This window comes from Micropterus dolomieu, linkage group LG22, assembly GCF_021292245.1.
Source record: "Micropterus dolomieu isolate WLL.071019.BEF.003 ecotype Adirondacks linkage group LG22, ASM2129224v1, whole genome shotgun sequence".
In the NCBI taxonomy this organism is placed as follows: Eukaryota; Metazoa; Chordata; class Actinopteri; order Centrarchiformes; family Centrarchidae; genus Micropterus; species Micropterus dolomieu.
In genome coordinates, this window is record NC_060171.1 from 32282111 (window position 1) to 32298676 (window position 16566).

The 16566-nt window shown below is 42.6% G+C and overlaps 1 protein-coding gene across 2 annotated transcripts; it reads left to right on the top strand.

Annotated features, from left to right (window-relative positions):
* Positions 1–2662: 2662 nt before the first annotated feature.
* exoc3l1 (exocyst complex component 3-like 1) lies at positions 2663–16521 on the top strand. Of its 2 annotated transcripts, XM_046038407.1 has the most exons (15): positions 2663–2880; positions 6100–6275; positions 6409–6628; positions 7345–7548; positions 8718–8917; positions 9016–9234; positions 9526–9596; positions 10656–10773; positions 11082–11207; positions 11753–11853; positions 11980–12096; positions 12754–13024; positions 13835–13990; positions 14444–14577; positions 14818–16521. In XM_046038407.1, exons 1-15 carry the CDS (start codon positions 2838–2840, stop codon positions 15002–15004), a joined length of 2343 nt encoding a protein of 780 aa, XP_045894363.1. In that variant the 5' UTR covers positions 2663–2837; the 3' UTR covers positions 15005–16521. The 2 variants fall into 2 exon arrangements, with proteins under 2 accessions (XP_045894363.1, XP_045894364.1); XM_046038408.1 differs by lacking the exon at positions 2663–2880 and having other exon boundaries at positions 6148–6275; positions 6366–6628.
* The last annotated feature ends 45 nt before the right edge of the window (positions 16522–16566 follow it).

The following is a 16566-nucleotide window of genomic DNA, read 5'->3' on the forward strand; positions in this document are numbered from 1 at the left end:
CCATGTAATGGAAAATGTGTCCATTTAAAAAATGTGTGAAATTTAGTAGTCCCTTCCAATACCGGTAAAACTCCACGAGTATTGATACCAATTCAATACCACGGTAAAAAGCAAAACAATAGTGCTTCAACATGTACTCTTTTATTAAAAGCATTTAAACATTACAAAAAAAACAACTAACCGCTGTGAAAGTTGTGTGAGGATGTCCAGGCAGATGAGTACGGAAGCCCTAAGAAGCCATCTATTCAAATATTTTTCTTTCTCCCGTTTTCCCGTGATAATGGGATAATTATCTTGAGATAACAAATGTTGTGTTCTTGTGATAACGGGATCATTTTCTCAAGATCACAAAATAATTACCCTGTTACCACAGGAAAATGTAAAAAAAGAAATTTGAATGGATGGCCTCTTAGGGCTTCCATAGATGTGTGAATTTGATGGCAATATATTCATAAATGAGCGAGCTGTTATGTCCTGAAATTACAACCTTGCACTGTTGTACAGATGTAATTATTAAATAAATAAATTTTCTTAACTTTTCTTTACAATTTCACAGATGTGAAATGTTTCAGACTGGGCACTATGTATATCAGCAGTTGTCTGAGATATTTATATTGAAAAAGATTTTCAGGTGATGAAAACTGAAACGTCTCCCTAAATGAGCTCGCGGAGTTATCGAAGTATCAGGTCTTGAGACATCCCTAGTAGTGACAAACTCGCAGAATGATCACCCAAGTCTGCAGTTCCCCTTGAGTGCATCTTTCAGCTCATTGTTTTGATTCACTCCGCTCTCATTGTGTCCTCTCCAGCAGCAGAGGGCCAGAAACAACTGCCAAATGTGTATGTGCAAGTATATGCAAGTTCGCCATCAACTTTTAATGTGATAAAATGTCAGTGTTATGTTCACAGCTTGTCTCCTCTGACTCCAAGAAATCTGTCTTTGCATAATTAAATTGGTGTACATCATTTTAATTCTTTATGCTTTGTTATTTTGAGATAGTGGCAGTAACCATGGGGAGGGTGAAAAATTAGGTTCCCTCCCTACCAAAATAATATCTGTACAGCCCCTAACATTCAACAACCCATATTAGTCACTTCCTACACAAGCTTTCTCAGAGTCTGTTCTTTCGCAGCGTTTTCCTTTGTTGAGAGAAATTGTTATCCAAACACAACTCACAGAGCGCCAATGCACAACGTTTAAAATTGCATGAGGAAATCTGCAGCAGCACTGAGAGATGATGGTCCCACGTTCCCTTCAGAAAGCGTGTTTGTTCTGGCTCCAGCCACAGGGCCACTTGGTACACTCCTTGCTGTGTTTTGAAGAGGTCCGGGAAGCTTGGAGGCGTAAACAGGGCGGCGGGGTCAGAGGACTTGACTGAGCTGCAAATAAACAAACTTCCCTCAGTGGTAGTAGCTGGCGCTGGTCAGACAGCTGCAGCGGATCAGAGAGGGTCAGCGACACAGTGTTTTTGTTTCAGTGGAAAAACACTTTTTGTTTAGCATCAACAATAGAGCCACAAAGTTTATCTACCTGGTGTTAAAAGAAGGTTAATGACCTACTAATGAAGTTATGGGAATCACGATTGATATCCGGCTTAAATCATCTGCTGACACCTGTAAAGTGCCTTCCAGTAGAACAATAACAGTCATGGACTCCATTAGTTCTTGGCTCCTTTGTGTTCCATTCTTTTACGGTGTGCTGCAGGCTAATGACTTTTGCATTATACATTGTTTCTTCCTGTAACTGTGTGTTTAATTGGTTTTCCTTTATGAGTCCAGGAGACTCAGAATCCCTAGAGGTTTTGTGGAACGTCATATGCACTGGTCCCTGCACCCTTTCTGCCACCAACTGGATTGTTGTCCTGGTCCCCTCCCCGTGTCATCTCTTGCTGCTTTTAATGTGTTGTGGGACAAAAACAATTATATTTAGGTGAACATTAAAACAAATTGCTTATGTGTTTGTGTTCTTTTGTAGAACGTGTTACTTTTACACTTTTTGTTTTTGTGCGGATGAAATAAATTAGACATAACATGTTAATCAGTGAGCTGTGGCGCTGATGGTAGGTGGGTTTTGTTTCCCTTAGACAGAGCCAGGCTAGTTGGTTCCCTTTGTTTTCAGTCTTTGTGCTAAGGTATGCTAACCAGTTGCTGGCAGTAACTTAATATTTAATGTAGAGACATGAAACAGGTATCAGTCTTCTTCTCATCTAACTAAAAGTGAATAAGTAAAAATAAAAATTTTATGTTGACATTGCCAACTCAAGATCCACTTACTAGCTTATTCCACAGCTTTCAACCACATCACATAGTCTTTAGATTGGGTGGAGGTGGACCTACTGACATGTAAGCTCAGTAGCTGTTAAGATTTCATCCATAACATTTTCTTTCACCTGATGAAGACAGTATGGCTGGAAGCTTTGGAATCAGAAAGCTAATAACAAAAAAATATACTCTAATAGTATTTACCATCTTCTTAACAGGCCCCTGAATGCAGCATATCTCCCTATACCCTCCCTATCCCTGCCCCTTTCTCCCCTCACCCTACAGCATTATTCTCTTCCCTCTCCTCCCCCCCAGCTCCCTCCCTTTCCTGCCGGCCTCTCAGCAGAGGATGTGTCTGGGAGAGAGAGTGTGTGTGAGGGAAAAGAGGAAAGCCGTCAGTAGAATGGATATGTGCTCTCTCTCCTCCACCTTTTCTTCTTCTCCTCCTCCTCTGTCTCATCTCTGTCTTCCTTCACCTTTCTCTGCCAGCGTCGCACCCTGGGCACCCTCAGTGCCGGCACTCGGGGGGAAAAGAAGCCTCGTCGGGTGGACGGGCTGCTGAAAACTGAACTTCAATGTCAGCAGAGGATCAGAAGAATGGTGGGGACAAACCAGAAGGTAACGGGACACACGCCTGCACAGGCACACTCTATTTGCCTGTTGACAACATTGCTGAAAGGCAACACCCACTTCTTCTAAAGTCTCTCAATAGCTAGAGACAAAAGAATGCTTTAGTGCACGGTCACAGTGCTGCATGTCAGTGAGATAAATTAATGAACTCTTCAAAATGATTCATTAATGTATTAGGTTTAGAGTGATGTCTTGATTTGTGGGTGATCATTTGCATTTGATCACATATTAAACATCTGCCAGTCAATGTCAACCACCCTAAGTGTGATGAACGTGCCACCCTGATGGCAGTAGCTGTGATCCTGAGTCTGTAATGATGTATGTGTAATGTACTACCACTACAAGTCCATCTGTCTGTGTGACTAGAGTGTAAAGTTTAGGCTCCTCTGATGGCCCAAGTGCAATTTTAGATAGCTGATCAAACAGGTCCACCACAAGGTTCGTTTTCAAATTTCCATTTTTATGTATGGTTTGAGGACAAAGTGTCATTTTATTGATTTTTTTTTGGAATGAAAATAACCACATTTAAAGGGACAGTCTAGCAATTTAATATTGCGCCTCCATAAAGATGGAGAGACAGATCAGCAAAAGAATTGTCAAAGCTGTTGCAGCAGAGTCCGAGATATCCTGACTTTTTCTGTAGTACGGGTCAAACCCCAAAACACTTGCATGCTAAACTTACCGCAATGCAACTCAATAGCATCTTATGTGTTCCCTGTGACTAGTAAATTCATATCGAAATCGGTGGAGTTCCTCTTTAAAAACACTGCATTAAAAAACTGTTTAGCATTTTAGTGCCCTTTAGTCTGCTGGTTACCACACCAACCTGCCATTAAAGCAGCATTACTGCTGTGTTGTCCTCTGTGCAGTTGTGTTTTTGACTGTGCTGTTGCAGCACTGGCTTTCATGACTCAACACTTTCCTAAATGTGAGCTCCATGGTTTATTGTTTTGCTGATGATTACGTTTCAGCACTCAGATTTAGTCTTAGTAGGAGATAGCAGAGTGTCCCATGACCTCCTCTGAGATAGAGACAGCCCTGTTTGTGTAATTGAGAAGTCCAAACATCTACACACACACACACGCATGCACACACACACACACACACACACACACACACACACACACACACACACACACACACACACACACACACACACACACACACACACACACACATACACAGTCATGTTTCCATCGCTTTTGGGGACATTTCATTGATTTGCATTCAATCCCTGGAGACCTACCATAACCATAACTATAACCACTACTTGCCTAAAACTCTTTCGCTAACCTTAATCCAAGTCTTCACCCTGAAATTTAATGATTTACGTTATCGAAGTCGAGTCCCCACAATTTGACTGTGTAAACAGATTTATGTCCCCACAACATTAGTATTACCCACACACACACACACACACACACACACACACACACACACACACACACACACACACACACAGAGTTGTGAATGATTATACTTACCAGGACTGACAAAACCTGAACTTTCAGTCATACATGCCTAATCTATGAGAATATTGTTATTCTAACAGAATCAACTAAGCTTTCAACGCTAAAGTCACAGTAAGCCTGCTCAGTGCTGGTGACCCAGCACAGCACATTACTTCCTGCTGAGTCACAAACCAGTACATTATTCAATTAAGACCAATTAAGATGTGTAATTCAAATGGAAGCTGTGACTCTGATGGCTGCGCAGCTGCCTGTCTAGCTGACTAACAGATGAGAAATGATATCCTGCTCACCTGACCGAGCCTCACTTCTCCATGCTATATAAAGATCCTCTCCATTAGGGTGCAGAGAAATGTTTGACTCAGACTGCACAGCAGATCCCATTCCCTAAACATCAATACTGCTGCTGCTTAGCATGCTCAAAATCCTCTCTCTTTATGGGTGAGATGGTTGGTAGCTCAACAGTGAAGAGTGAAAGCATGGGCGAGCTGGGAGGACATTTGGAGACTACATTGGTAGCTATAACAAAATACTGCACTTTTCTCAAGTTGGTATGTGGGAAATAGAAAAAAAAAACATGAAATAATGCAATATACAATCGCTACTGACAGAAAACTGAGACAGAGATGCTGTGGAGACAGAAATAATAATGCTGGTGAGCCAGTTAAACCTTATTTGGCAGATAATCTGGGCAATTTTAGTTTTTCTATCAAAGTGAAGGATGTGTCCCGGTTGCAAAAATCATTTTCCTCTTCCTGTGGCCACCCAGATCCTGAAGTATCTCATCTCATGATCCGTTTTGGTTAACGGAGGACGCCCTAACCTGTAGTCACACCAAATAGATACATGAGATGTGCAGTGTGAAATATCCCCACTGCTCTTGCTCACTGATGGTCATGTTTAATTTAATAAAGGTCTTTGCATTTTACATTTATGACACTAGTGAGGTGAAGTCACGTGGTTTTACCCAACTCTACTCTGACGCTCTGAGGGGATTCAAGACTGTCTTGTGTATCATTGTGTGACGGGATCACTTGTTGATTCTCAGGCACAAGCCCTTAAATAGCCAATGAGAACTGAGCCCACATTTTTGCATATGTTTTGTGTATATGTTTGTTATGCTACATAAGATCAAGCTGTTCTCAAGTGTGAGTGTGGTCTCTGGATCTCAATGTTTACGCTGTCACTGATAAACCAGGTGCTATTTGATGCTGCCGCAGCACCAAAATGGGTAGTTTTAAAAAATGTGGAGTGGACCTGGGCAATACGGAAGGAACTGTGGTCAAAATACAATGAAGAAAGTGAAATTTCATTACCCACAAAGCAACTGGCGCGCTGACAGTTCAGTCAGAGGTGTAAGTTATGCACAATGCCCTCTCAAACAGAGATGAGGAGTGAGCTTCAGTGGTCTGGTAAGCTCACCTCTTTTCTAACAGCTCTCATTAACAGATTTTTGTGCAGCTCCCCCAGCAGCCACAAAAGGCAGTATACAATCTTTTACACATCTGCAGGAGAACTGCCCAAGACCTGTAAACACACTTTGATGTGTAAAACTGCTCTGAGCCGCTGAGTTCCCTTTTCACTTTCAAGAAATTCTTGTGAAATTAAATACACCGTGTTTCTTATTAGTTTATCTGTAGACAAAAAACAAACAACCCCCTGGGTGGAGCAAACAAAATTTCCCTCTGGATTGCTGCAAGACTTTATTCCTCCCTCATGGTCTATTTTTTTCCATCAGCCACGGTGCCAGTGACTCAGGTATGGCCAGAGGTGGAGAGGGCCGAGTCTTTGGCCCGCGGTGCTGCCCTGAAGTGGGCGTCAGGTGTTTTCTGTCGACCTGAGCAACTGGAGCGCTTGAGCCAGTACAGGAAGAGAGAGAGTCAGAGGACCGCCTCCATACACACCAGACTTAAGGTGACACAACACGCACACAGCAAACTTTATCAGGTCTTGTAAATAGTGCAGCTGCTCACTGATGAAGACATTCCTGCTATTTGTCATCAGTGGGAATCAAATAGTAACCACTGTGCCGCTGCTTTCCTTCAAGTCCATGGTCCAGTCGTACCTGGAGGGGGTAGGCTGGGGTCTGGAGCAGCTCCGGGAGGCCAGGGCCGAGCTGAAGGAGGTGTCGCATGCTTTGCAGAAAGCGGGACTGGAGTCCTATCGAAACACTGAGGGGGTGAAGTCTCTGGAGAGGCTGAGAGAAGTGTCAGTCAACCACTGTCAGCTCCTCGCTGCCGTTAGCAACCTGCCGCGACTTTACTCTGGTGAGATGCTGCATGGTGGACACACAGGCCTGTTCTCATTCATTCATAATGAATTCACTTTGTAATTTACAGAAATTCCTTTTCATTTTTTATTTGTTGTACACAGATGAACATGGGTTCTTAGAAAAATGAGCTGTTTCCGTCCTTTTGGGGGGGAAATAATTGATTTCTCATAGTGTTGGCAATGTTCTGTCATCAGGAGCTAAAGGATGAGGCTGTGGTCTGTGAATTATCGGGTTACACGGTGTCTATCTTTTCTCCATCCTCTGTAAATGTCTTTTGTTGAACAACATCCACCACCCAAGCACTGGACATTTGGGTCTCCCTACTAACAAGCACCTGAATGTTTCTCTCTTTCTTCCTTTGAAGGCCTTTGATCAGAAATGATTGCAAACAGCCCATTTTGTTTTTTAATGTAAGCTACTTACTTTTACTCTACAGTTGAAACAGAGTCTGCTTTTCTTCCTGATTTCCTTTACCCACACATCCTCGTCCTGTGTATAACTGGTGGTACCAATACAGGATATATTCGGGGATCTCCTCAGAACCTTTCTGCTTCCACAACTATTTTATGGTACAATACAGTCATTTTTTGGGCTGTAAACTAACATATGTAACTTCAGTCTGTAACAGCCCCAAGAGGTTGTTGCATAAATTGTTGTCAGTTTGAGGAATTAAAGCGCTCCTTCCTTCTTCCCCTTCCTTGCCCTTTGCAGTACGTAGCATGGTGTTGGAGACTGAGCGTCTGGTGGAGTCCCGGCGGCTCCTGGAGGCCCACGCCCGGCTGATGGATCTGGAGTGCTGGCAGGACGACATCCTCTGGCAGCTCCATGGGGTGGCAGGAAGTACGCTCAGCACAGAAGACCACGAGCTAGTGACCAAATATTTCTCTGGTGTCGGGCAGCTGGTGGACGCCCTGGGTAAGGACATTTTAGGGACAGCTTCCAAGTTGTATTTGTTGTATAGTGTAGTTTAGTGCCCAATATCATGTATAGATGCAGCATAAAAATCTATATGTAGCCTTAATCTGTATGTGTCCATAATGTTGTAAGATGTTGTGTGTTCATTTACAAAGCAGATGATTAAAAACTAAAGACTTGTGTTTTACACGTTTGACTTGTTTAGTTAAATGTATAAAGGGGAAAATACTTTCCCTAATGTAAGGTGTCGGAAAGTATCTGGAACTCAGTTACTGGATTGGTACTGGATAACTATGCCTGGCCCTAATGAAGGCAAAAAGATGCTATTGTTTAGTACTTGTAGTAAGTTATATTATAAAAGATCATCGCATATAGCTCATCAGCTTCTCAGCGTGGAGGGAATATTGTTCCTGGAAGCTTCTCCGATGTTGCTTTAGATTATTACGGTGATATTTGTTCAATCTTAGATCAAATTCAGACCTATCCTGAGAATTCAACTAACTTCAGTAAAAGCTGTAGCAGTTGATTTTTCTTTCATTTGGGGGCAGCAGAACAAGTCCGGAACACAACAACACTGACATATTTTCCCTTTATTAAATTCTTTTGGCAAGTTATCTGTTTACACATCGCGCAGACACGTAGTAACACGGGCGTCCATGTAAAGCCATGTTTCTGGTCACTGATTGGTTCTGGATATGTGGTGTTTTGTCAGTTTATCATAAATGTTTGCCAAAAGGTCTTTTTTGCTTGAATGCTAACTTTTTTGCCAAAAAGAAAAGGTCTGCAGAGTTGAGGGGAAGTGCACAATTGGGTGATTATTCTCTGTGGGCTGGTAACTATGAGCAACACCTGTCACAGTACACAGAGTCATGTGACCCATGGTACATATAATAAATTATTGATTAGTGCAGCTTCAAAGATGTCAGAGTGGAATGTGGGAAACCAACAGGATTGAGCCAGAAATATTCTGTATTCAAGATCAGTGAATGTGCTGTTTATATCAGTGCCTGTCTAAGGAGAACTTTAAAGTAGCTTTAAAGAATAATAACAGAAAAACAAAAGACCATATTTGATGTGTATATCAAACAAGTGAACAGTGAGGGAGTGATACTGGGTTTTAGCAGCATTAATAAAAGTGACCAGAGCTGGGCTGTAATGTGTCACTGCAGGTAAGGAGCTGTGGGCGGTGGTAAGCAGTGCTCTGGCTCTGGCCCGACAAAACCCCACACCATTTGTATCAGCGGTGAGGATTGTGGAGCGGGAGGAAGCCCTGGACCAAGCTTTCATAGAAGAAAGAGGGGGAACCAGGGGCAACAGCAGGCCCCTGCCCCCGGGACGACCTCGCTGCTGGAGAACATGCTTCTTCCAGGTTAGCACCACCTGATACAACCATAACACTTCACCTTCCACCAGGTCTGATTGTATGTTGGTTGTCCTCTTTCAAATCTCACATTTCCTTCCTTTCAGGTACTAGAGGAGGCGGTTTCTGCGCGGTTTCGCAGCGTTTCCTACCTGCACACTCGTGGGCCGGGTCTGGCTGGCCACCTCTCTGCTCTCCAGCATGGTATTATGGCTGACCTGGCCACTGTACGCCACCTGCTGGAGCACTGTGTCCCGCCGCACTATCGGCTAACAGGAGCTTACCTGAGGGCCAGCCACCGCTGTTTACATGCACACCTGGCACAGGTCAGTGATGTGAGAGGAATAAAGCAATGCTGCGCCATGTTTAGCTTTTGTGTAACTCCTCACTATGTCGACTACCTCTGCTATGTGGATTGTGGTTTACATATATATAAAGAGCCATGAGACTCAAGTCTTTTTAATGGACTGTACTTCGTTAATTATATTTTTAATTAACAGTTATTTTCTTAATGGCAATCGCCACATGGATTTTGTAGATTAATCATAACTGTAATCAACTATTTTCAAACTGGCGATGACCTCACTATGTACATGTAAGTGATACTTGTGGCCTAGGTTAGCAGCTGGGACCTGGAGAGTGGTGAAATCTTTGCTGTGCTCAACTGGGTGCTACACATCTACAACAGGTGAGGTCCGCCTGCGCAGATTCTGTATTTTATTAGTGTGTGTGAGTGGTTCTGTGTGCTGGAAAAGGGTTAGTGAAATTTGTGTGAGTGGACATGATTTTACAAGAGAAGTGGTTCTTCACTTGATCCAGTCGTTCGACATGAAGCTGAATTCACTTTGGCTCAGCGGGATGAGACTCTTACTGTACATTCTATTTCAGATGCAGCTGATTACCTTCACACACGTTCTCTCCTATGTATCACTTTCTGTGCTACGGAAGCCATGAGGGGCAAGTGAGGGAAGAAAAGTCTGGTGATCTATTTTCTGATGCCTGAATTGTTTTCTCTTCCGTGTTTATGTCTAAGAACAGGTGAATAAAGGGTTTTGCCAGGGTCATTTTTCTAAATTCCTTAGATCAGTGTCAGTTGTTGTAATACTCATTTGAGCCACAAGAGGCTAAAGTGCACCACTATCCCATGTTATAAATAGGACTGAAAGCGTTCATGTTTTCTTCCAGGTGAGTTTTAATTTCTCCATGCACGAAACACAAAGCACATATATTGTGTGTTATGTAACATAACTGTCATTTCTTTTTTTGGCTAGAAATGTATTTTAAACTGCATTTTAATCTGGAAGAAAACATGAATGCTTTTGGTCCTATTTAGAACACGGAGTCATGATCCTGTCAAAACCTTTTTTTTCAGTTATTCTTAAATCATACCGGAGAGGAAATTATTTAGATCAGACTTCACAAGAATATTGTTTTCAAACTTGCCTCTCAAGAGTTTTGTCCAGTCATTGTTCCCAACCTAGTTGTTGGGTACCCCAAGTTGCTGACGATTAACAAGATGAAGAAAAACATTTCTGTAGCATAAAATGTATCGTTTTTTTTACGTCTCTCAAATCTTTGCTTTGTTCTTGTGAAATACTGGACATGTTTACTTCTTCATGCCTTTTAAATGCTATTAAAAGAAACCAATCTGTGAAGGGAACATCAACGGGTCACAGGTCAAACACATATGCAAACTTGACATTGTCAACCATCAAAAGCTCTGTGTCTGACAGTCTTGATTTGGCAGCCCAGACATGATGGGTGATCCAGAGCTGGTGAGTGAGATGGAGAAAGAAGAACTAGGACCTCTCATCTCCACCGAGGGACTGGAGCAGCTGCAGAACAAATATGTGCAGAGTGTTCGGGTGAGTCAACCACAAACGTTGTTTTAGTTTTTTTCGAGATACACAAATTGTGACCTGTTGCCTAGTGAAGAGAGGCATTTGAAAACGGAGTCCCTACATAGTTTATGCACAAACGACCTTGCATTTTGAGTTAGACCTCTGTCATATCACTACCTATGAAAATAATTTATATCTAGGAACGTTGGGAATATCGAAACACAGTCTTGGAGCCAGATAAAGTGTTCTAATGCATTTAGAGGAACAGGATGGTACCTGTGTTGTGATTCTGAGCATATACAATGTGTGTGTCCATGTTGTTGCTGTTCTAGAAGAGTGTGTCAGAGTGGATGCACAAAGCTCTACAGGTAGAGCTGCAAGACTGGCAGAGAGACCAGGAGCCAGATACAGACCATGAAGGTTTCTACCACACCAGCCTGCCCACTATCATCACACAGGTAAACATGCCATACAAATACACAATAAATACAACCACATAGAGCCACACTCACAGAGAGAGAATCTTCAGACAGACAGATCTTCACCAACAAGTCTTTTAAAGTGCCTTTAATAAACCTCATCAATTTCTTTTGGTAACAAGTAGAAACATCAAGAACACAGCTTTTATCAGTTTGGTGGTGATTGCTGATGGTGATGTCCTTTTGACTTTATCAGACCATGACCCCTCCCCGTGTGAGCTAAAATGCTTTAGAGATGTCTCTTGCGTGTGGTCACCAGCTCTGGTTAGTGACCAAAAGAGGGAACTTGCGGACTATGGCCAAGATCCTCCTCCACTCCCTGGAGACACTGTTTGTAATGTCATTATGTGCTCATTGCCACCGGCTTCTCCTTTTAAACTTACTTGAATGACCTTTCAGCATCTTAGTATCGTAGTACCTGCCTAACATCTAAACTCTGGTGTGGTGGTGGGGGGGATTTGGTCAGTAGTGATGTGTCAAAATATACTGTGGATTTGTTCCGTTTGTTTGTGGGACTGTGGTAGATGCTGGAGGAGAATGCCCGGGTGGCTCTGATGATCGGAGAATCCCTACGAGATCAGACTATACAGATGGGACTGTATGAGATGGAGAACCTCCTGAACAGGTATGCTTTCATGCCAGTTGCACTTATGAGTGTCTGTCTGCCACTTTATTTTCAGTCGATCAACAGCCTTGGGCAAGCCTTCACTTTCCCTTTCCCTCCATTTACCTCCATTCCTTCTCATCCCAGGTTTCGAGAAGCTCTGGTGGAATTTGGGAAGGAGCATCGTAGGGATCCGAGCAACAAAAAAAACAAGTTCTACCTCCACTATCTGCTGGCCTCCATCAGCAACTGCATCATCCTCAAGTGAGATAATGGCAGAATGGTGGTGAATGGCCAGTGATAAAGCTTTCAAAGCTTTATGACATAAATGTTTTTTTGGCAACTGCTCGTTTTGGCAATGACGCAAGGACTTATTTTTACACTGCTGTATTGCTTTTGACTTTTTACTTAAGTAAAGGATCTGAACATCATTCTTTATAGCCAGTAAATATGACAGTTAAAACACCATTTGATATTGAAGCAATGCATAAAACAGCTCTGAGTTGCAATATGAGAGCAGGGAGCTTTCTGCAGGGGCATACATTATGTACTTCTCTTCTCAGAGAACAAGACATAACCATATGAACCTCCAAGAACATGCAGCACTGCTCGACTTCTATGGCAAGGACTAAACTATTTAGGTTTACCACATCACATGCAGTTGTGGAAAACTGGGAGCAGCTTGCTATATCCCTTTACTCTACTCCCTGTAATGAGGTTACCATCTAATCAGTTTGTTCTCTGCAAAAAAGTTATTGGTTGACAGTTAAATGCCTCAAACATAACAGCTCTAATGACCTGCCTGGCAGGGTTTTCCATCTAGTGGTCCTCCCAACACAAGAAATGGCACGAATTAGCGAAATCAAATTAAAATGAACAAACAAATCCACACCCAAATAAAATGCCTTGTGTTTGATGCAGAAAGTCCACAGAGAGCCTGCAGCAGCAGCAGTCGTCACGGTCTGCAGGGCAGTTCTCTCGGACTCCTCCCAACCCTCTGGCAGCTCTGGACCGGGCGGTGAGACGGGCGTGTCGCCTAGTGATGGATCACCTCCTATTGGACCTTCAGCCTTTCCTCCCAGGCCTGCTGACCCGACCCTGGCTGGTCCAGGGAGACCCTACCCCTAAACTCTGCCGCGTCCTGGAGCATCACCTGGAGCTGTACGGCCGTGTTCGACCACCCTGCCGCCAGGTCACATCTTTGCTCTGTTTCTGCCTCCGCTGGGAAGATTGTAGTTTAGTTATACAGACATTTCTCGGAGGTAGAGCTGCTCTGAAGCATTTATTGGTTGATAAAACCCAGTGGGGATGTGTAAATCCAAATTATATTGATCTTCTTTCTTGGATACCTCAAAGAAACAAATATGCCTGCAAGAGTACAGAATAAAATTGGCTGATCCAACAAGGAATTTATCTGAGGACTATGGTAATCATAAATTTGCCCATGGGGGCAACCCGGTACCTAGCATGGTAGAGCACATACCATGCTGCATGTCATCCCCTTTCCTGTCTCTCATATTTGCTCATGGTCCAATGTCAGCTGGAAAAATTTTTGAAGGTGAACCAATAGTTATTGAATTTTCAGCAGTAATCAATACCTTGTGTGAATGTTCAATAGCTTGACATGTCCTCTCAATTTCATCAGTCTATAAGGTCGTATATTCAGAGTTGTATATTAAAGAGTGGGAATTCTGGAAAGTTATCATGAAGACTCTCCACTGAAACCCCGTATCAGTGAAACCTTATTGGTTTATGAACTGTCATACCCACAAATTAAAACCTACTCACCCAAATATCAGTCAAAACTCCGCTCTTTGTAAGACCACTAAACAGACTGTCGTGTACGGTAGCACCCTGAGTGTTCTCTCCAAACCAGTTGTGCAGCATAATATTTTGCAGCTAGTAATCTACACTGGAGCTGCGAGACTCTGCTTATAGAGAGCGTTTCCTTTCATAGCACTGAACCCTGTATGCCTGCTGAATCTTGTCTTCGTGTCTACAGCGTCTGCAGGAGGAGGCCCAGTGGCTGATGGTGGTGGAGTACGTCCGGACTCTGATGCAGAAGAGGCTGGTGTGTCGCAGCACCGAGGAGAGGAGGCAGCTCGCCCAGCAGATGGTGCAGGATGACCAGCAGTTTAGGGAGATCTTCCATGGCCTGGTGAGCAGGAACTGATTCCTGCTGTTGTGATTTAGAAAAGTTCACTGGTGCAGTGTACTTTGCAGTATCATGGTGTTCTACAGATTTTGTAGAAGTCATCTATACTGCAGCGGTTGTCTGTGGGAGGCTCTGAACCTTAATGATTTTTTGACTAGATTACACATTAGCATACACCAATAATTCATTTTTATGCTACTGTAGTTCAGAAGTCGTAGCAATAGTAGTATTACAAGTGTTTTAGTGTCCCATGATGGCTAAAAAGATGTTTGAATGGCTTTTCTAAGAATACAATTCTGGGCTAAAGACTGAATACTGCCTTTGGCATGGAAATCTGAAAAATAAAAACATTGTTCCAAACTATTTGCCAATAACAGCTTCGGGCAAAAGTATTGATATCTAAATCTGAATTCAATGTCCAGTATCAGTCAAACGGATGTGTGTACCTGTCTGTAGGAGGGTGAAGGGTCAGTACCTGATGTGAATCCTTTGGCCATGCTACCCGTCCTGGCTGACTTCATCCGACTGAAAGACCCCGGCATGCTCACACTGGAAGTTTCTGGACTCGCAGCCAAATACCCCGACATCAGGTAAGTTGCGTTTTAGCCCTCCTTGCTAATAGTAGTGTAGTTAATGTCAAGTTAGATATTATTATTATTATAAATGATTTGACACTGATGGTGTAATGTTATTTTGAAGAGTTTTATGCGAACATTATGTAGCTTCAAATTAAAAAGTGTTAAACATGAATATTTGGTTGATAAAATGACCATACAGGCTTTTTATGACCAGGCCAAGGATTGTACCTACATGTTTTTCTGTTTACTCAGTGAAGAGCATGTGTCTGTACTGCTGGACATCCGTGGTGATGTCTCCAGGGACATCAGAGGGGCTGTACTTGACTTGCTGGAGCAGAGCGCCCCCCCTCTGCCTGCAGGATACCGGCCCATCTTCACTGACATCATGGTGCCTCCCTCCACCCTGGCTTTCTGCCTGCCCACTGCCAAGTGTGCGTGACAGGGTCTGAAACTGCGGCCTTACCTCAGACGTTCACATTAAAACCAGGGTGGATCTGGTTATCAGAAAGGTCATTAAGCCGAGTGCTCTACGCTTGTCGTTGCACTAAAATATGCAGGACCTGGACCAGGAGTCTGTTTCTGTTTCTGCCTCTACCGCTTATTATTTATCCAGAGAGCATCAACTCTCAAGTTACTTGTTCCTTCCTCAGCTGCATCTGGCTTTACTCTCACAATGTTCCACACATCGTCCATACTGGGGCCTGCCCAGTGCCATCATCACTGTCTTGTTTTGTTGCCCGCTGAAGTAAGTTGAGTGTGCAGGGCCTTGCTCCACGGCTCCTTATATACAATAACAATACAATTTCAGAATCTATGAGCCACTGTGGCTAAATTGTTCACAAGAGTTGCTTTAAAGTCTTTAAAATATTAACGGTTTAAACAATATTTTCTCGTCTGTCACAACTTGTTGTCATGTGTCTCAGCAACTTGCTACACACTTATCTGGACTCTCCATATGTTCCGGTGCATGATGCTGTCAAACGGGTGATGCAGCTTTAAAGGGTCAATTCACTGTTCGCTGTTAACAGATTACATTGACAGGACTTTCCACTGAACAAAACCTTTCAGCTCAGTTATGTGTGGGTGGCAGCAGACCTTTTAGAGGCATATGTCTTAAAAGCTTAGCACACAAACCCAAAACAATTTGCTTGACTACATATTACTGAAAAGCGTTGGAGGGTTTTGTGATTTGGGTGAACTGACAAGGAAGTGGCATTCATTACATAACATTATCACCCACTGGATATAATTTATCAGAAAACTGTGAAACCTTTCTGAATCCTGACCAGTAATTGAAAAACACAACCTGACAGCCAAAGAAGAGCCTGATAGTTCCCTCTGAAGAAACAACACTTGGATTTTAAATTGGCAAATTTGTGTTAATGAGGCAATGTTCATGCTGAGCCTAGGAAATCTAGGAAATGAAATCTAGAAAAAAAGTAATTTCTGGTATATTCAATGAAAAGTCAAACAATGGTCACAACAAAAACTACAAAGATGGAGTCCACGAAGCATCTGAACGGTTGTTCTGCAGTATATCAGTTAACACAGACAGTATATGACTTTTAGAATATAGAGAGAGTTTTATTAAAGCATCATCACATCGCAGCCTGGACACAGCAAAGACTGAACATGGGCTCCTGGACTGTGAACCATACCTGAGGAACTAGGGCTGCTAATTCATTACTTTTAAATCACCTTTAAAATCACTTGTCATCATGTATTTGTTATTTTGTCCAATTTGATCTCGTATTGTTGTTGATATTGGGTGTTTTTAATCTGTTTTTTTTATATGTATTTATTGTATTTATGTATTATTTTCTGCTATTTCCTTTTGAATAGTATTTCCTATTGTTACTATAAAGAATATTTCCCTTGTTCTGGTTCAATGCCAACCTCTAAAGCACATTGTAAACTCACATAAATGCTCAAATAAATGCTTTAAGTTAAGCTTCATCTTTTGTTGTTATTATTATTACATGTAATTCCAGCCAGAATGTA